We start from the raw sequence: 25275 nt of genomic DNA on the forward strand, positions 1-25275 counted from the left end.
TAAATATCCTTTTTGCATACGAGTGTTTCATATCCTGTAAGAAAGGTACATCACTGAATACTGGTGTATTGAATCTTAGTGATGCTGATCTTGAAAAGTATGGGATGAACCTGAGCCTGCACTCCTAACTCAATTACCATATTGTTTAACGTTTTTGGAAGCTGAACCCAACATAAGGTTGTGGTCTCAAACTCTGAAGTGATTCTATGATTCGCTGTAGCTAACATTATTGTAAGATTATCTATTATATGTGGCACATTTATTACTTGTATAAATCTCTCTGTCACGTGATATATTTTAAATACTTCATAATTAGCTTAATCTTTAACTTCATCCATAATCTATAAACTAGAAACTCTAAGGAAGCACAAACTGCCAGGTTTGAAAAATATCCTTGTTAGTGGGAACAATATGGGATGCGCTGGCAGAAGACATAAATGCTGTAATCTCTGGATCAAGAAATGAAATGGCTTTTTAATATAACCTGGTACACTCATTTCTCATGAGCGTAGGAGCATAATTTCCTATTAAAGAAATAAAAATCCATTATAGGAACACATCCAAAAGGCCTTTATGGATCACATCATAAGCTCACTCACTGTTCACGGAGTTAAAACAAAGACTCATTGTTTTACCTTGCATTTTTTATTCTGCCTTGCTGGTCTGTATATTCCAACCTAGCAGAGAACAAAAGTGATACAAATCAAGTCGAGACAGCAATATAATCTTTGCCATGAGACAAGGTGAGGAAGAAAGATGCTTTTCAAATAAATCTATACCCAAAGCCCACTTGAATATGTAGAACTAACTGCACAATGCTTTGGATCACAGCCACTTACATTTCAGAAGGATCACAACTATGCGTTTTCTCACCAAGGTGAGGATTTCTATTTCATCTAGGTGTTATATTAAGACTTGATCTTCCAGTAGGATTACCCCAGTCCTTGTATACTCTCCAGATTCTCACAGACCTCAGTTACACTCCTCCACATCTCCTTATCTCACTCTCTAGAATTATCCGAGCTTTACTTTGAATACACTTATTTTTCAAGATGCACAATCAATTCAACAACGATGCACAAATAAATACCTTCCATGTTGATCATCTTTATCCGTATCCATACCTTCACTACAAAACCAGAACAAAAGAAAAATCAACATGGTAAAAATGCAGCAGAATTTGCTTCATTGATCCTTACTCCAGTGTTTTTCAACCACTGTTCCGCGGCACACTAGTGTGCCGCGAGATGTTGCCTGGTGTGCCGTGGGAAAAATTGTGTTTATTTGATTCCTATTCAAGAGAATTACTTTATATATAGTCAAAATAGGCACAGAGTTAAATTTTTAAACATTTTCTAATGGTGGTGTGCCTCGTGATTTTTTTCATAAAACAAGTGTGCCCTTGCCCAAAAAAGGTTGAAAAACACTGCCTTACTCCCACACCTTGCTAAAACATTAGCATTTACACAAGTAAAAACAGATGGCAGCAGCAGCATTCATTATATTTATATTTTCTGAAAATAACCAAGATAAAAAATGGGCTGTTGAATGGCCATGAGCAGACATTCACCTCCACCCCACATTTAAATGTATCCGTGGAACTTGGCCATGCTTTGTAATGCATTGATATATCCACCTAATTTAAAAGAAACAGCAGCCAACTTTAGAAGGTGGATACATTAAGGACTATCTAGTTAAACATATGAGCCTGGTCCAGGCATTTCTCTCCACACAATTGATGTAGTGCAGCAAGTGACAAGGGGCCATATGCCCCGCCTCCCCATCATGCTTCACAATGTCCCCTTCTCAACACTGTACATGAGCTGCAGGAGCATCTGAAGGGGGAAGTCCACAGAATATGTATAGGCTATCACCATGAACTGGAACCCTATATGCTCTGGGTTCCAGCTCATGGGGGTGGCCTATGTGCATTTGGCGTGAGATACCTACAGGCCCACTGTCTCTTCTCCACAAGATTTCTATCATCTGATGAGAAATGCCTGCACAGGACTGGCCTGTCACTGAAAATGGCGATCCATTTCTCCCTCAGCTAGCCCTTTCTACATTTGAGGACAGAGAGTAGAGGGTGCAATGCTAATCATACAACTGGAATCCAAGTAGTGTTTTGTAAATATATCAAAATATACCTTCCCAAGCACTTTTTTCTTTAAAAAGGCATTTTATCAGAATCATGAACTTACTAGTGACTAGCCAGATAAACAACAGTTAATATAGACTGTGCTTGAAAAAAAATTAAATTTTTCTCTTGCAATGCTTTTACACAGTGAGCATTGTAACAAGGCCCCCCTTTCCCCATATGATATTTGTACTTACTCAAAAGAAAAGCCATCAAGTCTGAAAAGAGAGAAAAATATTGTTCAATTTATACTCTAAATGATGAAAAGCGTTTTCTATCCACACATTCAGTTTTCAGTGAATCTTAATTTATACTATTTGATCATTGCAACTGTGTACCTTGAGAAGATTTTTATTAAAAATCTGAACCTCTTGTTTAATGTTTCAGTAGGATACTTGCATTTGCAAGCATAGGCATAGGTCTGTTCTATTCACACACAACTTTTATTTCTTTCTTTCACAAAATTTATATACTGCTTGATTGGGGGGGGGGCTCAAAGAGGTTTACAAAAAAACCCAATAAAATTATCAGTAAGAATTAACAACAATATGTTAAGACTTTTGAAAAATTTGAAATATTTTATTTATTTCATAATATTTTGTTTCAGGTGGACACCTAAAGAAAGTAATGTGTGAACAAAATGCCCTTAGATCCTGACAAAACATCTCTGAACTTTTTCTGAAAGCAGAACTAGAATAATGAGCAAAAAATTGAATCATATTTTCAGCTTTAGGTCAACTTACAAGTAAAGACTTGTTTATCAAATAATACCACATTTTGTACTATACCCCCTATAAATGCAAATATTTGGGATAAGAACTCATTGTGCCACATTTACAAAGCAGTCATCAATTATATAGATGAAAGTACATTGTACCCCAAAACTCAATTCTCTTCAAAAGAGTGCATTTGTGATTTCCCATGAATTAATAGATCACTGCAGGAAATTTTTACAGGTTGAAAAACACCTCATCTATTTCCACCGTTTTTGGAACGGAAAAGGACTCCAAATAAAAATGGAATTTGAACAACAGGCACAGCTGAAAGGTTATACTAATAGGAAATGCACTTACTGATAATCAGTAGAACTGCCTTTCCTTTTCCTATTACAATCCATCCCTGAAGAGTTAAGAGAACTAGAGATTAGGTCAGTGGGGCCTGGTGACATAAAATCACTGATTGTAGAAGAAATGTCCATCCTTTGGTCAGCCATTGGATTGTCTAGAATTACCACAAAAAGAAGAAAAGAAGCACAGGAAATTGGTTAACTGAATGGCTACATCACAAGAATAGTTAATGGGTTCATATAGCCCCTGCTATCCCTAAGAGTTAACTTCATTACAATAATTTCTTACCTCAGCCCACAACAATTCTATTAAGTATAAGGAATCATTTTCCCTATTCTACTGGAAGGAATAGATAAGAAATGCCATTCAGTATTAGAAATAATGTCTATCCTGGTGCTCCTGAAAAGCTCGCAAGAGGGGTAAGATGGAGACAGCCATTTTGTTTGTTCCCATGAGGTGGCAATCAAAAGTACATGGGGTTCCGAACCTGGATGTTCCATTAAGACTAATCACCATAATCCTTTGAGGATTTTTTACAGTCTGTTTTTAAAGTCATCATGCTAAGAGGTGATTTCTGTCCAAGATCACCTAAGTAGTCTACTGCTGGACAGAGAGGTTATGCCCAGGTCCACATCTAACACTCTTGCCACTGGGACCATAGCTGAAGCTTACAATTTCAATTTGAGTAAAGAGAAAGGTGACTCTGGTAACAGTTCTGCTATGCCTTTTTTTAGTCTTCAAAGTGCTACAGTACTCTTTGTTAAACTAAAGCTGTAGCCAACAAGATTGCTCAGAAATACAAATTGTCATTCAATTTCCTGGTCACTTCTGAATCTATAGCAGCTGATGTTGCATCATGTGCTTATATTCCTAAAACACACCATGGATATAAAGTTCTTGAAATATTATGTGAAGCCTAGAATTGATAGATTTTAAAAAAAGATAAAAAGTGATGGGACTTTATTTGAGAGGGTGGCAAGACATCTGTAAAATACAGGCAAATTATAAAGAGTTGGGGGAAAAGAACGGTAGAAAGCAAACAAATTTCTCCATGGAAAAAGAGCTGCAAAAGGTTCAAGTAACTTAAAAGGGGAAAGAGGTGGGGCAATATAATTAGTTTTCAATTATGGTTTCGCGTAATAAGCATTTTTAGAGTTCTTAAGAGTTTAACAAACAAAGCAGCCCACTCTTACTTCCCTCTTTGTGAAATATAGTAAGAGTATATAGAAACACAAGCCAAAAGCACCGAAACCCCGATGGCTGTTCCTACCTGTAGACTTGATTTCTGGAATCTTAGATCCACTCTGGAAGGATGTGCACTCCTGCTGCCAGTGCAAAAGCAGCCAGTCACCTTAACCCTCCTTTCATTTCCTCCAGCCTTGTTTCTCAACAGCTTCCAAATGCCTGAGTTGTAGGAAACAAGTATCACACTGTCAATTTTCTTCATTACATCACCAGATATATTCTTTCGATGCTTTTTAAAAAAAATGTTCAAGGTTACAACCAATTAACATTGTTCAGTTCAAAGGGTCCACACCTTAATCTGCTAGGAAACATTCCACTTCTTTATCAGGTGAGAGGGTGGCAGTGGTGAACCGATGCCTCAACTCAGTAATGGCCTGCATGAAGGCTAACATACTGAAGCTCAATCCAGACAAGACAGAGGCATGTATAGTTGGCCTTCAGTGGTGACATTCTGTCAACTTTGGATGGGGTTGCATTCCCCATGAAGAAGCAAGTTTGTAGTTTGGAAAAGCATTTATGTCAAGCTGATACTGTGGGTGGTCAAAATACCATTCATGAGATGTACCAGGTCCGGCACTTTCTAGGCAGATATTGTTACAACAGATTTATCAGAGGTGTCGTAACAGCCAGGCTGTAATACTGTAATGCATTACACAGTACATGAGGCTGGCAAAGACAGCTCAGAAATTTCAGTTGGTTCACAGCAGGGGAGGAAATGGCCATTCTGGACAATTAACAGCATCTAAAAAAAATATGCACTGCACTAATTTAAGGTGTTGAGTTTACCCTTTTAATCCCTAAATGGCTTGAGGCCATTTTGTCCCATACGAACCCACCCCAAATGACCCCTCCTGCAAATACTCCTTGCCAGAAAGGTTGTATGGGTGCAACTCGGAGAAAGGCTTTTTTGTTTGTATGTGATGTCAGTCTGGAATGCTTTTCCCACAATAGGTGAGGGGAACACTTATATCATTCGAACACAATCAAGCCCATTCTGCTCTTCAAGACTTTGCCCACCCCCCTAACCTGCTGCCCTCCAAACAATTTGAACCTTAACACCCATCACCCTCAACCACTAGTCATGCTGGCTAGAACTGATGGGAGCTGTAGCCCAGAACATCTGGAGTACAATAGTGGTTTAAGTGTCTTTTAAAAGATTTGAGGGAGCTTTCTGTTTATTGAGTACTGCTGCTGCAATAGACAAATTTTAAGTGAGTTTTATGGATTCTGTTTTAAGCTTTATAAACTTTGCTCGTTTATTGGTTTTGCTTGCTGCCTGATATTATGTTTATCATAGTTTTGTTTCTGCTTATACAATGTTTCAACAGAAAAGCAGTCTAGAAATATTTTAAACAGATAAAAACATACATAGTAGCCAGGAATACAGACACATAAGCATGTCTGTCATTACACAGCCCCAAATGCTGCTTCTCTTTACACCAAATAAAGATGAATGAAATAATCAGTTAAACCAAGAGACCATAAACAAAATCCACCCCTCACATCCATGTGTCATGGCACTGGATGATGACTATTCATAGTTCAAGGCAAAGTCAAACAAAATTAAATGTATCTTCAGGCTGGCGTCTGATTGTATGGACCAGTCTGAAATTATGTGCAAGGATGTGTGCTCAGATACACAAACTCCCCACCCCCATTAATTTCAACAAATGGAACAGCTCCATGCACACAAAGGAAGGCCATGCAGAGCTGCTGTGAATGAGGAACTCACTCGTGCAGCCTTGCAACTATATATTTGCAAAACTTTTTACTAACTCACAAGTCTCAGCATGCCTGTGCCAGGCACTTTCAACAGCCTGAACAAGTACCAATCCTTTCCCAACTTAAAAAAGTTTCTCAGCCTGGTTACTTCCTTGGTAGACTCTTATAGATAGGTATGTGTGTACAGAAGCTCTCTTCTGTGGACTGGAACATAATTGGGGCTCAATACTGAAATGAAGCCCCTGGAAATGGGGGGGGGGGAAACAGACGGACGGACGACACACACACACACAGCCAAACATTAGATTGAGGCACTTTCCATGAATGGAAGCCCTGCTTATAGAAGGCTTCTCAGCCCCATTTTGGGAACCTCCTTCTTCCTCAGCCCCTCAGCCCATTCAACAACATTTCCTGACCTCCAGGAAAGATGGAGTTGGGAAGCTTAATTCCTCCAGCCCATCTCTGTGCACTGTACTCTGTATCCAACCCAAAGAATCGTATTATGCAAACCACCTGTGGTTCAATATTTACATGTTCACAAAACACAATTTTTTCAATAACATTTAATTAAAATGTAATTTTACTACTTAGCCTCCTGCCCCCAGTGCTAGCATTGCTTTTTGTCTGTTGCCTTACATAATTTCTAAAACTTTTTTAATTGTTAGATTTTCATATTACAGAGTAAGACTGATATGCAGCCAAGAAGAACACATTGTATGCTTATTTGCACAAGAATGTATATCCCCACCCTTTTAATATTTACTCATAACTCAGGGTGGCTAAAAACCATTAAAATAGCCACTGCATAATAAAATATTAGAAGCAAACAGTTTAAGACAGAACAGACAAGAATAAAGAGGTAAAAAACAAGAATAAAGAGGTAAAATGCCATCTACTAATTAAGGCAAAAGTTTGCTGGAAGAAGAAAGCATTTACCAACCAGTGGAAAGTGGCAAAAGGCCCAAACGAGCTTCACGGGGCAAGGACTTCTATAATTTGGATGTGAAAGATTTCTCTTGTTGTAGCCAGTTGTAGTATAGAAAAATTCATAACCCTACAGTCTATGTAGGGGGCATCTGTGGCCCATCAGCTGGAGTGCTCCTTTCTGAGCCCTAAGACCTTTCTGAAATGATGTTGCACAAGAAGAGTTGTCTCTGCAAGTCAAGTCAAGGTAGAGGTGCCTATATTTTTTGAAGAGTTTGTGGTCTCTCCAAAGTTGAGGGAACTTTCACTTCATTAATTTTAAAATGAACTAAAATAAAATGATTGCCAGGTGATTAGGAGTCTTGGCAGTTGGTACAAAATAACCTCTTAGGTTAGCCACTTCTGGATTAAATTAACATGGCAGCCCTAATGATTTACAGGGCAATCCTTACCATGTCTACTTGGAAGTAAGTCCTATTGAATTCATTGGGGCTTAAAGCTGTACTCTTGGTATAAGTAGGGAACAGGAAGATGTTTAAACTATCAAGATGAAAGGCTAGGAAACCTAACATAACTAAGGTACTAGAATCGTGTAAATATTAAGTAGATATGCTACAGTTTTCTCCCACTTGGACTACTGCAACACACTCTATGCGGGGCTACCTTTGACGGCGATTCGGAAATTACAACTAATCCAGAATGCGGCTGCCAGACTGGTGACTGGGAGCAGGCTCTGGGACCATATAACACACGTCCAAGAAGATATACATTGGCTCCCAGTACGTTTCTAAGCACAATTCAAAGTGTTGCCACTGGCCTTTAAAGTCCTAAGTGGTCTCAGCCCTATATACCTAAAGAGTTCAGCCAGGACACTGATATCCAGTGCCAAGGACCTTCTAGCAGTCACCTCATTGTGAGAAGTGAGGTTGCAGGGAACCAGGCAGAGAATCTGCTTGGTAGTCACATCCACCCTGTGGAACACCCCCCAGTCAGATGTCAAGGAAATAAACAACAATCTGACTTTTGGAAGATATCTGAAGGCAACCTTGTATAGGGAAAATTTTAATGTTTGGTGGTTTACTATGGTTTATTAATTTGCTGGGGTGGGCTTATTAATGGGTCAGATTAATTTAATTTATTAATAGATTGAACAACAACAACAACAACAACAATTTTCCAACAAAGCCAGTGGGACATGTATTGAAAGCCACTGTATTTCTCAATGCATATCTGGGCTGTCTTCTAACTCTGCTTTCTTTAACACCCCCTCTGCACTGCTCCCCTCACACTAGCCGTGTGCTAAAAACAATAACCATTATAAAATCCACTACACTGAGGTTGCTTTGAGGAAAAAAGAATACTCTGTCATTAGTAACCTCTGGTATAATACTTGTTAACAGCCAGGCGGCAGCTACTCATTTTATTACAATGTAATGGGAGAGAACACTGGCAATAGATCTTTCCTCTTGTTTCTCAAGGCACTGCACAAAACAGCCCATAAACAAGGCAACACTGCCCTGCTGTAACATACTCTGAACACCCACAGTCTCAAACACAGCCAAGTTCTTCATATTGTGACCCCAAGCCTGTTGCCAAGATACTTCAAGGATTTATTTGAAAGATTGCCATCTAGGCCACTTCCTGATTAGAGTCCTGGTAGAAGAGAACCAAGGCATGCTCTTGGTGGATCGCATTCTTCTTCTGCTGCTGCAACTCTCCCTCTGTTATTCTATCTGAAAACATTTTCTCAGAGAGATACTGAATAGCATTCAGGGATCAAGTCACAGACTCTGCCTGCATTTGGATCCAGGGCTTCTCTTCCGACTGCCCATCGTCACATGATTGATTTAATCACGCAGCAAATCAGATCATGAGCACATAAACACCTCAATGAGCAAATCAAGGTCAGAGCAAAAAAAAAAAAAAAAGTAGGTCAACTTAAAAAGTCTGCTGAGGCACCCATCTGGGAGGTGAGACCTCAACACGCAAGCGCTGCCAGCTCCAACACTGCCTACAGGAAAAATTACTGTCACCATAAAACAATGCTTGCTTCTTTCCAATGAAACATCACTCCTCACTTGCTGAATCACAAGTGCACCACACCACGAAGGCATTCTTTTTCAATTACCAACAATGTCTGAACTGCACTTCTTTTAGAAAAAGAAATACGACGATGAAAATTGTGCCTGCTTTCATTATGCATCCCAAAATGACAAAAGTATGAAATGCAGACTTCCCAACAAATAACTATGAATGTGTTTTGCGAACGGAAAATTATGAAAAATGTAAGAGTAGCCCTGCAGGATGAAAACAAAGGTACATCTAGACTGGCACTCTCTTTCCCAAAGGGGAGAAGCACATGCCTCCAGGAGCCTACAAGCAGGACTTGAAGGTAATGTCACTCCCCTTTAGCATTCAGCTGCTAAAGGTCTCCGGCCATGGATGTTCCATTAAGGCATCATGACTAATAGCCATTCCATTACACCCTCATATGCAAACCTGTTTTCAAAAACACTTCTCTGAAATGAATGCTAAAAGGGTTTTTCAAACAAACAGTAAAAATGAAGGGGGAAAGACTGAGGGAAGTGAGAGCTTGGCCAAGTGAAAAGGCTAGGAAGAGGAAAGGAGAAAAGAAAGAGGTGAGTGGGAAGAGGAGGCAGAAGAGACAGAAGAAAACAGAGCAGAAATTCCCAAACTTTATGATGATGAGAGCCCCCTTTTAACCTAAATTATTTGGATGTGGGCACCTGCTAATTGCTGTAATTCTAATCTCCATTACTTGAGAAAATGCATAAGGACAAAAAACTATTATGAGCGCAGTAGCACTTTAAAATGAATTTTCAAACATGCCAAAATTAAAGCAGCAAAAACTCACTCATTTGTTTCTCCAAGTACCCAAAACTCAACAGCCCCAGTAATTAATTTCAAAGGCATTAAATATAAATGTATTTATTTGTAATTATAAATGCATTCATTTATTTGCCCATTATACCCATTTTATCCCAACAAAATCAGTCAAACTGAACCAAATTCTAATTTATTAATTGCCACTAATGTAAAATATTCCTGCACACAGGACTATCACTTGTATAGTTCAATGAAATCCCTATTCCCTGTAAGTAAATCTATTTCAATATACAATTAATCTGATTCTATTTTAGCTATATTTTAGCTATATTTCATATCTGTATTTATATTTCTTTTTTTTATAAGCCAGCAGGCATTAGCAGCAAATGCTACTTAGAACAACAGACCCAAAGTCTGCTTTCCCAAATATCTTAAACCAGAAAATAGCCAGAACTCACACCCCACACCCACGAATTAGGCAACACCAGTCCACAGAATTTATCCCAATAAAGCACATGAAATAACGTCAAAACTAAGAAACCCTAATGTAATCAGAAATTAGGAAGCAGAAAGCCTGCCAATGGTCCACAATACAAATCCCATTAAAATTAAAAGAGGAGCACAGTGAGACTTGTAAAGGCTTTAATAAAGTTTCCCCACTCCCATTTGAACCTCCAGAGGATCAAACAGGGGGCAAGGCTGTTTTAAAGCCCTTTGCAAAGGCGCTTTTTGAAGCATCTTCCCTCCCACTTTTAAACATAGCTTGTTCAAAGGAGATAGGAGACTGTTTCGAAGAATGCTTTTGCTTTAAGTGAGCAGGCAAAGGGACAACATCTTTTCTGACCCCTTGGAATGGGATGGACCCTAAGTTGGGAACCACTGAGTTAGCGCCTGTCAGCATCTATATTAAGTTGGTGCACAACAGATAAGTATCCATGAAGACCATTATTATGGATGTTTCATCATATTTTGTCCAAATAGATATGTAGTTGATTTCATTATACAACCATATATGACCCTCTCATAGACTTCTCAATTAATCAATCAAGCTTGGATATGGATTTGTCCATCCATGGTGGGCTGCTAGGTGAGTAGGATCGAGCTCGCCTACAAATTGGTGAATGTACCCTTATCACTGGAGTGTGGTGCATATGATTCCTTCCCAATGCCTGCCAACATGTAATGGGTTGTTTTTTTGTGTGTGGTTTTTTTAAATGGATGCTAAGACTGCCCCTCCCAGATTGAAGCATATCTGAATCACCAAAAAGACATTATAAAATTCTGAGATACGGCATGTTAAAATGACTTCTCTCAGTGGGGTAGCTATAACATGGTTCATGGCTCACCAAAATAATAAAGTATTCCCCCCCCCAAATAAATAGGAAATATTAATGAATGAAAGGCCTGCAATTACATAAAATATATACACATTGAGGTTGAATACACATTTTCATAGTGTACTGAACTTCACTCAAAGCTCTGACATCTTTCCATAGCAGCTGAGTTATCGCCTAGCATTCTGGCCATGTTAAACCTGACCTACCTATAGGTTTGGAAAGATATGAACAAGTCCAAGGGGATGGTTAAGAAACACAGTCAAGGAATTATAAACACAAGAAAGCTTCAAAAAGGAGTAAGTGCTCTTTTTTATCCAACTGGCTACAAATCACAACCTCATACATTGTTGCAAGTAGTACAAGCAAATCTTTAAGTAGCTATCAGGCAATTTACAGTTCTAGACATCCATTCTGATTTTTAGTGCAGCTCTGAGCTTTGTGGCTAGCAACAATCTGTTTTAGTACTTAAAGAGCTATACTGGCACCTGCACTGCCTCTGCCTTAGGCTACCAAATCAAAAGCTCCTAAAAGCCAAACAAACCTCCCAAGGCAAGGAATTCCACATTCTTGATGGCATGACATAAGAGATTCTTGCACATCCCTGGGACATGCAGAAAGACTTCACCAAATGTTCTTAGTAGGCAATGATCTTACTAACCAGCTCATTACATTTTTTATTTGCCTGCATGCCTACACAAAGTTCCATTAGCCATTGGCAACTATTTTCTATGTTTGTTTTCCGACTCACCTGCCCTCAAAATGGTCGATTTCATCACACGGGGACGCAATCATATGAACCACATGCACTTCATGTAATTGTGAAAATACTTGTGTCAACTCTATCATATTAAAAGACCCAGATTTGATGGGGCAACAAAACAAATTTAGAGAACATAAACATCTGTGCACTGATTTACAGTATTTAATTAGAGAATTACAGAATTTACTAGAAAATTATTTTTTTAAAGGTCCCAATTTAATATACATTTTTCCTTAACTGTAGTAAAAATCTATAACGCTATATTTCATGTTTGCATATTCTGTACATTTGTTTCTCATGCTATCAAAAAAGTGTGGGATTATAAAAGAAACAAGTGTCTATAATGCAATTAACCACATTGAGTTGTTACACTGAACCATGGTTCAGTGAGACATGAACAAAACTAGCCTCCACCCAGACTCATTAAAGGGGGGAGGATTTTGAAAGCTTTTACTCCCACTTTCCCTTAACATACTCTGCATCCAAACCAGGGGGTGTGGTTTGGGTTCTACAGTTACCGTAAGTGTTCAACCAAACCAACCTCCTGTGGTTTGACATTAGCTTGTATAACATCTTCCCATATCATTTATGCATTTTGGTAAGGATTATTCACAGAGGTACACTGTGAGCAAAATATGTACCTCAAGCTTTACATATACAGTATTTCAAGCTGCATAGCAATCACTGTAAAGGCAGGACCACTATGATGCTTTTGGTACATTTTAAAGGGATGCATGCAGTATGATCCAGGCATGTATAATCAGAAGAATTTTTCATTTAGTCTTACTCGCTAGTATAGGTGCTAAGGATTGCACTTTGACTTTTCCTACGTATGTAAACAACACCCTAAGCCAAAAACCTTGGGAAAGGTCTCGTTCTAATCTACAGTTATAAATTATGGACGTTGTGAACATCAAATAGAGCTTCCTATTCACCTAGGGGAAGATATTCTGAAATCTTAGTTTTAAACATAAACCATTACTGTACATGTGGCCAGCCATCCTTCACCAACCTTGTGCCTTCCAGATGTCTTGAACTATAAGTCTCACCAGCGCCAGCCTGCTTGGCTCTACTGAATAGGTCTGATGGGAGCTGTAGTTCAAAACATCACATGGGGCACCAAGTTGGCCAAGGCAGTATTGACTCTCACATTTTTTTACACCACACATAATAACAGGATAGACATACATACATATTTCTGTGTTTAACATTTCACAAGTTACCAAAACAAACTATATTTCCTGAAGAATCTGAATTGGTGACCTGCCACAGTCACTTATCCTAAAACATGTGCTTTATGCACAACATTATTTAGAGAAATCACTGGAATATGGAAGAGTCAAAGAACATAAATCCTTGAACTAAGCCTATCCACCATTGTTCAGTTAATAGAATGTCCTTCAAGGGATCAAGTATGCAACTTTATAGGACTATCTTTACTATGTCTACTAGGAGCGGAAACCACTGATTCCAACAGGGCTTAATTCCAGGCAAGTATGCTTAGGATTACAACCATGCATCAGGTATAATGCATGCTTAAAATTGCAGCCTTAAAATGACATGAGGCCTATGCCAGAAAAGAGACACTCTGGGCAATAGCAGATAAGAGTTCAACAAATGTGGATTTACTGCTGGGGTGGGAACCTTTTAGGACCAAAGGCTGCATTCCCTTCTGGGCAATCTTCCAGGGTTGAATGCCAGTGGTGGACAGTGACAAAGGTAAGAGTGGGTGGAGTAATAGACATTTGACCTGTGTAAAATACACTGGTTTCTACACATACCTCTTTATACCCTCTACCCAGGCAAGCAACAGTCTTTATAATGTTCCAAGTACACATTCCAGCCAGGCACAAACACTCCAGGAGGATGAAAACAATGCTGGAGATGGGGTGTAGCATGGGGAGAGTCCCAAAGGCTAGACAGAGAGTCTGATGTTTCCCACCCTTGTGCAGGCCCGCACAATTACATGGGCAGCCGCTTATTGTAGTAGCCGTCTACAGTGTAAGGAGAATTTTTAACGGTTCCCTGGATTCCAAATCCTATGCAGAAATATGAGTAAAAGTCTCATAATATGAGCAGTTGCTGTCTGGGCATTTCTAAACCTACCGTGGCAAGTCACCACTTGGCAGTGGATATTATTCATGCCATTGTGATCATTAAAAAACAACACCCTTCAACTTCAGGCAATACCAAAAACAAATTTTCAAGCTTGCTATCTAGATGACCCTACCTCTAATTTCAGTGTGTGAGTGTGTGTGTGTGTTTTTTTTTAAAGCTATCGATTTTATACAACCTTTACCCAAATAGGTAATTATAATGGAAAATACTGCCCTATACCAAATCAGACTGTTGCTTCACCTAATCCAATACGATCTGCTCTGAATGGAAACAGATCTCCAAAGGCAGAGGACTTTCCCTTCGCCTCACCTGCTCCCTTATCCTGGCGATCCCAGGAATTGTACTATGCAAAGCCTGTGCTCTACCGCTGGCCCTTTCCAAACAGAGGAGTTTCAAACATCAGGGGCTGCATACAGTATATGTTAATGTCGCAACTTGGCCTGGGTTTCTATGATTTGCAAAATGAAACCTGCACAGATCCATTGGTACTGCCTAAAAATATAGGCACTGTCTTATGGGATCAAGCCATAGGTCTATCTAATCTAAAACTTCTTCATCAATGAGCCATCAGATGCCCGTAGGGCTCTCCACATGGGGAGACAGAAAAAGAGAAAGAGAGGGAAATCGGGGTGGGGTGGAGTTGAAGGACTGGAGCTGCCAACCTAGACCCCAACCTCTCCACTAAGCAAATTAACTAAGGCAAAGATGCACTAAACAATTCAGAAATCAGATTGACAGGCTGCAGCAGAGAATGAAGTTGAATGTAGTTTCCAGATTTTCTTTTTGAAACGAAAGTCTACCCCCGCCCTTAAGAAGTTATTAACTACCCTTCACTTACTGAAACATGAGTGCTTCCATGTACCAATTTAAAATGCACTATGCCAAACACATATGGGAACTAACAGTACTGCTTATGTGGAACAAATGTCACCAAATCAATTATTTGACAAGCAAAATAAAAACTATTACAGATGTACGTTCTGTGCAAAAACACACACTACAAATCTAAAAAGTTTAATTCTCCTACCTGTATAAATTTAGGCTTCAATCCTAAACAGGCTTTCTATGCAGTAAACCCAACTGAATACAAATCCAAGCAACATCTAGATTAGATTAGTCCCGCTCAAATCAATGGGACTAAACTGGTTTAATTCCCAGGATGAAGCAGTTTGTGGAATGTTGTTTTAGGACAACCCTTCAGATGTTTTGGACTACAACTGCCATCATCCCCAGCCAGCATGGCCAATGGTCAGGGACAATGGAAGCTGTAGGCCAACAGGCTGGGAAGGCTGCCTACTGGTATCTCAGTCAGTTTGTAACTCAGGCTGCAACCAGTCCCTTACTTGATGCCAACCTGGGTCTTCAGTTTGTGAAGTACTTGATTAACTTATGGATAACAATTTCTCAGGGATTTTGACAGAGATCAACTTGCAATCCTTCACCAGAGGATCAGAAGGCAGCACATAACCCATACATATTCAGTGCTGTATCAGTTCCAGGCCATTGTCTCAACCTTATTTTTCATGTGTACGAAAAGGAAAATAAATGTTTGCTACAGACAGAGGGCACAACATGATTGTGTTTGCCAAAATGCAGAAGCAGCTATACCCAAGTCAAACTTGGATTTATAGAGTGGAGAGATAAGGGTGATATGAAATATTGGCTGCCCACTTGCATTATGGATCTTCACTTGTGCAGATGGGACTGACCCTTCCTCTCCTTCCCCCACCATGCATGCCCCTAAAATTTGCTTCAGGAGTTGTCAAAACCTCTGGAGCACATTGAAGGCATGGAGAAAGAAGAGGAAGGGGAAGGTCTGCTAGTGCCCTAATGTTGGATCTTGCCCTAAGAATACAAGCAGGGCTGCAGGTTTAGTGGGCTTTTGTAAGAATCCATGTTTAAATGGTAAGCAATATAGGCTTACCAGCAAATATTAAAAGGAAAAAGAATTGTAGGCAGCGATATAGGCAGAGCAAACCCGTTTTCAGAAACATCTCAGATAATGCCTGAAGATTCCAGAAGGCAAAAGCAAACCATTTTAATGCTAATAAGGATTCAGAATTATTATCCCGCAAAAAGCATGTTTTTCAATAAAAAAGGTCCAGCCTAGTATTACGGTACCATTAAGTAGAATAAATAACCACTATGCTACTGACATCCAGCTCTATTTCTCTGTTATATGTGAATCAGCATGTGATGCAGTGGTGGGTTAAGTGAGGGCCAACTATCAAAGAATGAATCCTGGTAAGGTGGAGACTCTGTGGGTGAGCAGTTCCCACATCTGGGAGGTGAGGAGTTTGCCAGCACTGAATGAAGTTGCTCTCTCCTGAAGAAACAGGTACATAGTTTGGGAGTGATCCTAGATTCATCTGTCCCTGGAGGCCCAGGTAACCCCTGTGGCAAAAGAAGCCTATTATTAACTTAGCTTGGTATGCTAACTATGCCCTTTCCTGGAAAGGGAAAGCTAGACCACCATGATCCATGCACTGATAACCTTACAATGGGACTACTGAATTGTGCTCTATGTGGGGCTTCCCTCAAGACTGGTTTAAAAGCTGCAGCCAGGTTGCTGAGTGGAGCACCTGGACACATACATATTAAAGCTGTTCTGAGGGATAGAGCAGCTACCAGCCACGTTGCAAGATATTGTTACTAACATATAAAGCTCTAAACAGCTTGGGACCAAGTAACCTGACTGGCTGCCCTATATACAGACCTGTAATCACTTATATCACCTAGGGAAATTATACCCTACAATCACAGGGCAGTGACCAGAAAATGGGCATTTTCTGCCGTTGCCCCTGCACTATGGAATGCTCTCCCCCCCTGCCATATATTAGTTGCTTCAGATGTTTTGTGAAGGCATATCTTTTTGCCCAGGCTTTCATTTATAAATAAGGTTGGATTGTGCTATTAATTTCCTGTGTTTACCTGATTCTGTTTTATTATATTGGCTTTTTTGTTTTTATACTGTTTTCATATACCACTTAGGGAACTTTTAAAATATGATGCAGTCTAGAAATGCTTTTAAATCAATCACATCAATATATTAAAAGTACCCAGGACTGGAACCTAAGATTGGTAACCTAAGCACTGATTAGAAAGCAAGTTCCAATGTTATCAATAATCCTCACCCTTCAAGTAAGACTGCAAAATTACCTGAGAGTATAACTAAAATCAATAGGATTTTCTTTTCAGTGTTCACACACAGGATCAGGCTGTTAATGTGTATACTAGAGTGTGAACAAGCTTCAGTGAGTTGTGAATGGAGTTACAAGATCTTTAGACTAGGATATGCCATTAACAGGCAATATTGTTTGCTGTAGGAGTAGCCCACTGGCACCATTCCTACTAGAAATTAACCCAACACACTACAGTGTGGCATCACACCAACATCACAAGCTGTTCCAGCTCCTGCAGCTGACTTGGAAACATCTCTTGGTTGTTGAGTCTCTTAATACCAAACTTCTCAAATAGCAGGAGGCTGAAAAGGTTACCAAGTTCGTGGATGCCAACTAATACTCATTGCCATCATAGGTGAGAAAAGATGACCTGGAAGTGTCTCGTTTTACCCCTAAAATGATCTTTCCGGACACAATTAACTCAGAATTACACACTGGCTTATTTATAAGAACAAAGCAGGAAGGAGGGATAATTTATCAACAAGTTTTACTGCTCTTCATGTTAGTTGCTTCACTGTTGGAGGACAGCCAAGAGTCTGACAGTGTTAAAGGAGTTCAAAGCTCATTTTAGGTATTACTCGTTGCCCAAAGCAGCGCAAAAGGGATGACGTTCTCCTTTAGGTTTACAGCAAAGGTCACAAACATTTTTGCTCTGCTTTTAGGGATCCTAGGTATCACATTATTGAGACTCAATTATTAGATATCAAAGGGTTTTCCTTTTCCATTATAAACTGTTTAAGTACTGTATAACAAAGTTCTAAAGAGAAGAGTATATATATTGAATATTTTTTATTGCCAAGTGTATGCTACATTAGAAGAAGTTGGAGAAAATAGAAAACCGGTAAGAAAAATGCAGTAGGGACCATATAGAGATTCTCTCACTGAATAAATGAGGCTGCCTTATACCAAACCTTTACCAATCCAAGTCCATGTGTCTATGCTGACTAGCTGATAAGTCTTTAGGGTCTCAAGCACAAGTCTTTTCCATCCCTACAACCAAAGATAAATGCCAGAAATTGTCTCTGTGGTTTTCCACTTGCAACACATGTGCTCAGTCCTGTGCTATACGTTCTCCTATTGTTCTGTGTACATTTAGTAAAAGGTGAAAAATTACTACGTTAGCTCCACAGAACGTTGACTTGTCAGTTCACAAGCAAGACAAGTCTTTTTGTTTAACCAGCTCCCTTCCCTCTCCAAACAAGTAACCCCAAAAGTGTATCTTAACCTTGAAGAATGACTTGGTACCCAAACGGCATTTGACATAACTTCTCTGCAAGTTCATGTGCACCAAGCTAATATGTTGCCAACATGGGATGGTCCCCCACCCCCACAACTTGGTGAGAATGAGATGAAACACAAGCCAGCATCAACTCACAACTTAAGAGAGCTGTGGGGAGAACTGCTGGAACTCATAACAATGTGTGTGTGTGTGGTGGGGATGATGAAAAAATGACCTCCAGGCATTCTGTATAGAAAAAGAAGGTAAACATTGGTGGCAATATAACCACATTAAATATGTTGTTGTTGTTTAGTCATTTAGTCATGTCCAACTCTTCGTGACCCCATGGACCAGAGCACGCCAAGCACTCCTGTCTTCCACTGCCTCCGGCAGTTTGGTCAGACTCATGTTGGTAGCTTCAAGAACACTGTCCAACCATCTCATCCTCTGTCATCCCCTTCTCCTTGTGCCCTCAATCTTTCCCAACATCAGGGTCTTTTCCAGGGAGTCTTCTCTTCTCATGAGGTGGCCAAAGTATTGGAGCCTCAGCTTCAGGATCTGTCCTTCCAGTGAGCACTCAGGGCTGATTTCCTTAAGAATGGATAGGTTTGATCTTGCAGTCCACGGGACTCTCAAGAGTCTCCTCCAGCACCATAATTCAAAAGCATCAATTCTTCGGCGATCAGCCTTTTTTATGGTTCAGCTCTCACTTCCATACATCACTACTGGGAAAACCACAGCTTTAACTATACAGACCTTTGCCGGCAAGGTGATGTCTCTGCTTTTTAAGATGCTGTCTAGGTTTGTCATTGCTTTTCTCACATTAAATATATACCCACACAAATCAATGGAAGGAAATGGAGGAAATTGCTAGATTTTTCCATTTATCTCAGTAGGAGGTTACTTTCCTATCCTTTTGCAGGAATAAAAATCACTTAATCTTTGTATGTGTGCTCATTTATACATCTCATTTAGTACATCAAGTCACTGACCCAGGCTGGAAGATGCTTTAAATGTACCTTGTAAAACTTTTATGCAGTAGGATAGGCATACGAGTGAAGTTCTGGTAAGGGGAACAAAGGTCGCATCTCTACAATAGCCAATGACACTGTGGTTGTTAGTGGAGTATGACAGAAGGGGTACTTCCAATCTACATACATACCCTATACAAAGGTAAAAGGTACCTTTCATACCCTGTAAGTATCGTTACATAAATATAAGCGCTTAAATTTAATGTTCAATACCTTCCAGAATGCTTGACTCAAAAAATAATTTTACAGGACATGTGGCCACCTAAATTATACAGAAGTAGGTCAAACTTTAAAATTTGAGTACAGAATAAATAAATATTGCCCATATTCTCTATTCAGAGAATTTATTAGAATTACCACAGCATACCTTTATAGCTAATGGGCTTAATTTCTATCATATTAGCATGCACTACCAAAAATCTAGATAACTGTATTCTATTGCTTTCTGCTTTCCAACAAAATCAAAAAGGCAAAAAAAAAAAATTAAACTTACTAAATGTGGCTTGTAACACTTTTCTATCACATACAAGACACAATTAGTTATTTGTTTACCTTGGGAGTTGGTAAAGTGCATTGTGAAGTAATATAAGTACTATCTAAAGCATTGACTGTTTCTTCCCCACTTTCTTGATTTGGCCCCTTACCTACATGAAAACTTTCTAGCTCTTTGAGAGGTGCCTTGAATAACATTTCCCATGAAGTTATCAAGAGATCTGCTCCTCTCTAGGACCAAAGGGCCTCACATTCATGGCAATGGTTGGGTCTGTTGTAGAGCACATGGAGTTGGAAGGCTCAATAAACTCCCTATGAGGATCACTAGGTCATACCATCTCTCTCTCTCTCTCTCTCTCTCTCTCTCTCTCTCTCTCTGTGTGTGTGTGTGTGTGTATTCAACAACAACATGTAAGGCACAGTATCAGTTTTATGGACACCTAGTGAAACACACCATTAGGCTTCCAATTCTGTACTTGGTTCAAATAAATATGACTTTCATGCTTTGGTCCTTACATATCTGGCTCTTCTCACATGGTCTCAAAATACCATGCAAGGCAGTAACAGGATATACTCCAGTTCTAGAGTGCCCCACACTACAGAACTCTGGCCTTCCCAAAGCCATTACTGTATTTCAAAAAGAACTGTAGCATTTTCTGTTTGGGTTGTCACCTAGAAACTGTGGTTAAGCATGCAGAAAGCATGAAGAGTTTTATAAATGCAGCATTTTTAACTGTAGTATTTTTACTTTCTCTACTCTGTTTAATTTAAGGGCATCATTTATGGCTATCAATTTGGAGTTTACTACTGGGTAGGTTCTCAAACCAAATAAAGTAATTTATTTTTAGACCATTGCAGCTACATCAAGTAACAGTTTATCTGAAGTATTAGAATTATCCTCTTTCATTGACAACCTAGTTCTGAATACACTTTTCTTGGAAGTAATTTCTGTTGGTTTCAATGCACTCAGTAATCACTTAGGTGATCAATTTTCAGCAAAATATATGTGTGACTAATTTGTTGCATGGGAACTATGCTCAAGGTAATATTTCTGTTTGTGATTTTTTAGTATTCAAAATATTTTTGTTGCTGGGGAAGTGATCCTCCTCTAAGCAAGCACACTCATTGCTACTGTTAAAACATGGTGTTAAAACATGGTGAGCACTCGCTGGATAGTGCCTGTGGCATTAAGTGACAAGACCATGGCTCCTGACACAGATCCATGCTATTTTTGTAAATGCAGACCCTTGGTGGCTGTGTGTTCCTTTCTATTACATGAACTCAGGATGTCACATTAATGGCACTGCATTGGGACCAATGCAAGTACAACACTAAAGTGAACTTTATAAAATGCTCAGAAATCTCTTAATCCCAGGTGAGAATACCATTCCAACCATACTTATTTAGATGTAATTACCACTGAAGAACTTCCTAGGACCTCAGTGTGACTCAATTTAAGTAAGTATGGTTAGAATTGCAGCCTTAACAAGTTTCAATGTATCAAGCAGAACTACATATACCCTGTGGGCTTTCACATGCATCATACTATATCCAGAACATATAAGCTTTCACAAGTGCATTTAACCTTCTAAGAAATTGATTCTCAATCCATACATTGCCTCTATGGTTCTCTTTAATCTAAGGACAAATGGACTGATATTATGCCTCATCAAGGGGTGGACTTTGGTATTTTAAATTTCAGCAGTGTCCTGTGCAAGGTCAAAATTCGGTGCTCCTCCCTATCACCTTCCATTCTGCTCAATTCACTATGTCATAGTAGTGACATCCTATGGCGCCCCCTAGGCTCGGTGCCCAATGAGGCAGCACCAGTTGTATTGCCCTAAATTCGCCTCTGCCTCATCTGAACAATTTGTAAGCACATTCCATATCTCTTTTGATTGCTCTAATTGCTGGAATAAGCAATCAGCACAACACAAATGCTGATTTTGATCAAAGTCTGGAATCAAGGAGCTCACTTTGCTCAGGAAAGCAGGGAAACTACCATAAATTAACATAGCCACTGAAGGTTAGGCAAATGGCCAATATATCCACTACTGACTCAATTTAATAGGCCCAGAATCCCCCAGCAGAGATAATGTGAACAAAGCAACATACTCCTATTGCATGGTGGTTTTCTAGTTGGTTTTCAGTCAACAGGTTATCATGTATGAATATATAGGCTGCAATCCTAAATACACTTTGAGTAAGCTCCACTGGACACAGTAGGACTTATTCACAGATAACATGTAGAACAGGGGTTGAAAACCTGTGGACTACAACTTGATCAGCCTCAGCCAGCATGGCTGATGGTCAAGGATGATGGTAGTTATAGTCCAGCAACATCTGGAAGGCCACCAGTTATCCACCCCTGATGAAGAGTGGATTATGCTCTTAAACATCACTCTGATATAGGAAGCTGTCTTATACTGAATCAGACCATTGGTCCATCCAGCTCCAAGGTTTCAGACTGGTGACATTCCCAGCCCTACTTGGAGATTCTGCATGCCAAGCAAATGCCCTACTAGTGAGCTATGGAAACTTCATTAATAACTAAAAGTTAACTCACCAGGCACTTACAAAACTATTTGCCTTTTCCCCATTCAAGCATTTTAATGTCCTCTCTTGGTACTGTTTCTTCACCATTACAATACATCAGGGATTTTGCTATTTTACACCAAGGTCTATTCAAACTATACTTAAGAGTGACTTTGAGTAAATCCTCCTATACTCAGGGGCCACCTGACAAATATATCACCATGCATTAAGGACAGCAACATTGTAGCAAAAGAGTGATTTGGTATTGGTTACAATGAGACAAAATACAAGATTTTTAAGAGTGTAATATGCTTGATGGATACAAACACAATAAGAGCAAGAAAGAAGACAAAAATGCTATCTTTATTGAACAATCATAGTATCTAGTTCAGATTTATGAGCAGGACAAATCATTTTACCCAACACATGATTATTTGCCTTGGTCATAAATCTGAACCACAAAACAGTGTATTAAGAAATGCATATGACATCTCCACTAAAAGAACCAGAACCCAGGAAAAGGAAATAAGATCGTGATCTTATGTATAATTACCAGGGAGTAAGTCCCACTGCAAGTCAACTTTATCCTCCCAGAAACAAAAGGCCCATTCATCTCCCAAGTTTTGCCTCTTACTATGTTTGCATGAGTTATATTTTAAAATTAAGGTCAGTTACTAAGGCCTTGCAGGACGCAGGTGGCGCTGTGGGTTAAACCACAGAGCCTAGGGCTTGCTGATCAGAAGGTCGGAGGTTCGAATCCCGTGACGGGGTGAGCTCCCGTTGCTTGGTCCCAGCTCCTGCCCACCTAGCAGTTCGAAAGCACTTCAAAGTGCAAGCAGATAAATAGGTACCACTCTGGCGGGAAGGTAAATAGCGTTTCCGTGTGCTGCTCTGGTTCGCCAGAAGCGGCTTAGTCATGCTGGCCACATGACCCGGAAGCTGTACGCCGGCTCCCTCGGCCGGTAACGCGAGATGAGCCCCGCAACCCCAGAGTCGGACACGACTGGACCTAATGGTCAGGACTCCCTTTATCTTTACTAAAGCCTTACTAGTTGCTCAGCTGACCACAACTTTGTTTCTAAAATAATAAGAAGAGGGTGGGCTGTGGAGTTACAATGCCCATACCATTCCCACCCCGTCCACTGAATTTTTGTTTGAAAAAACCTCTGTCCAAAATACCACCCAAGTAACATTGCATGTACATAGGTTTTCTGTTGTTTTGTTAATAGGACGGCCCTAGGTAAACAAACTCCGCTCAATGCTCTCTGGTCCAGAGGAAGACAATCTAATCCCGTTTCCTTATCGCTCCTTAGCAAATATCCCAGAAATAAGACCAAGAGACACAGGGAAAGGGGATAATTCCCCCTCGTGTGCATGCGAGCACCATTCTCCCTCTGCAGTGAACCGACCCGGAGGCCCCTAGGAGGAAAAGTACCTCAAGTCCTCATCCAGAGGAGTAGCTGCGTTTAATCTGTTGGGCAACCCGCCCCCCCCCTCGAAAAGTCTCGGGCATAAGCAACATCGTATGCGTGAGACAGATTTCACACATGCACCCAGATACGCGCTTTCCGCGCACTCCCACCCACGGGTAACATACAGAGGGCAGCAGCGCAGCCCGAAGGAGAGCCACCTCTACCCACACCTGACAGGAGTCGAGAGGGGCTCCCCATTTCGCCGGCAGGGATCCCCCGTTTCCCTGCACTGAAGTCACCGAGCAGGAATCTCCTCCACCAGCTCCGCTCTCCCGCTCCCCTCCCTCGCCGACTCCATCTCTGCCCTCCTCCCCAGCCTGACTGCGGAAGGGAAGCGCTCCCCCAGTCCCGTTCCTCACCGTTTCAGAAGGGCGGCGGCGGCGAGTGGGGTGGGGGAGGTGCGTGGGGGGTGACAGTGCGCGGCCCCCACAACGGCGCGCGGTATGGCAACACAAGCGACGCCCGGCGCGAGCAGCCCCCTATACCTGACCTACTTTCCGCCTGGCTTGCCACTGAACGTCGCACCACTAACCTACTTTCCAGCCAATGGCTTCTCCCCCCGCACCAAGCCCCGGCCCGCCTCCCGACCAATTGCGGGACAAAACTACGCGGGCACGACGCCCAATGGGCAGCCGAGGAGAGGCTTCGCGGTCCCGCCCTCCGCCCCGGCCGCCCAATCTGCAGCGCCGGCCGAAGAGAGAAACGCGTCGGAACGGGGATCAACGCTCTTGTTCCTCCCGCCTGTTTAAAGGGCTGTAACTTGCGAGGCGGCGGGGAAGCGAGTCGGGGGTGGGGAGAGGGAGAGCGGAGGAGAAGAGGAGGCTGCGCGGAAAGAGAGCCCCCCCCCCCCCCCGCGCGCGCTCTTTCCTGCCGGCCTGTTGTTGCTCCTCTCAACGGTTGCGTAAGTGACTGTTTGGGACGGTTGGGACCCGGATGTCTACTTTCTGTAGCGCCGAGCGCGGGCCTTAGCCTACCCTGCGCGCGCGCGCCGCGCTGTCGTCAGAGCGAGGCAGCCAGTGGCCGTTGGCGGGGCGGAGACAGCGGCGTCTGTTTTTCCTCTCAGGGATTTCGCTGCCTCTGCGCGTTTTCGCTCCTCGCGGGGAGGCCCCCCCCCACCCCGGGGAATGGCGCGCGGCTTCCTGCTCTCGGCGCCCAAGGTTGCCCGCCGCTTAGTGCCCGTCAGTTCA

The 25275-nt window shown here is 41.1% G+C and overlaps 1 protein-coding gene across 1 annotated transcript in view; it reads right to left on the reverse strand.

The window, feature by feature from the left end:
• ARNTL (aryl hydrocarbon receptor nuclear translocator like) overlaps positions 1–24636 on the reverse strand; it is a 46549-nt gene extending 21913 nt beyond the window's left edge. Inside the window, exons 1-6 of the mRNA XM_033152165.1 lie at positions 24448–24636; positions 4475–4608; positions 3211–3358; positions 2335–2355; positions 1091–1129; positions 636–677 (exon numbers count right to left, since the gene is read on the reverse strand). Of these exons, the coding sequence (XP_033008056.1) occupies positions 636–677; positions 1091–1129; positions 2335–2355; positions 3211–3350 (242 nt within the window). The 5' untranslated portion in view covers positions 3351–3358; positions 4475–4608; positions 24448–24636. The remainder of the gene's footprint in view (positions 1–635; positions 678–1090; positions 1130–2334; positions 2356–3210; positions 3359–4474; positions 4609–24447) is intronic.
• Positions 24637–25275: the final 639 nt, after the last annotated feature.

Source organism: Lacerta agilis, chromosome 1 (assembly GCF_009819535.1).
Source record: "Lacerta agilis isolate rLacAgi1 chromosome 1, rLacAgi1.pri, whole genome shotgun sequence".
Taxonomy (NCBI): domain Eukaryota; kingdom Metazoa; phylum Chordata; class Lepidosauria; order Squamata; family Lacertidae; genus Lacerta; species Lacerta agilis.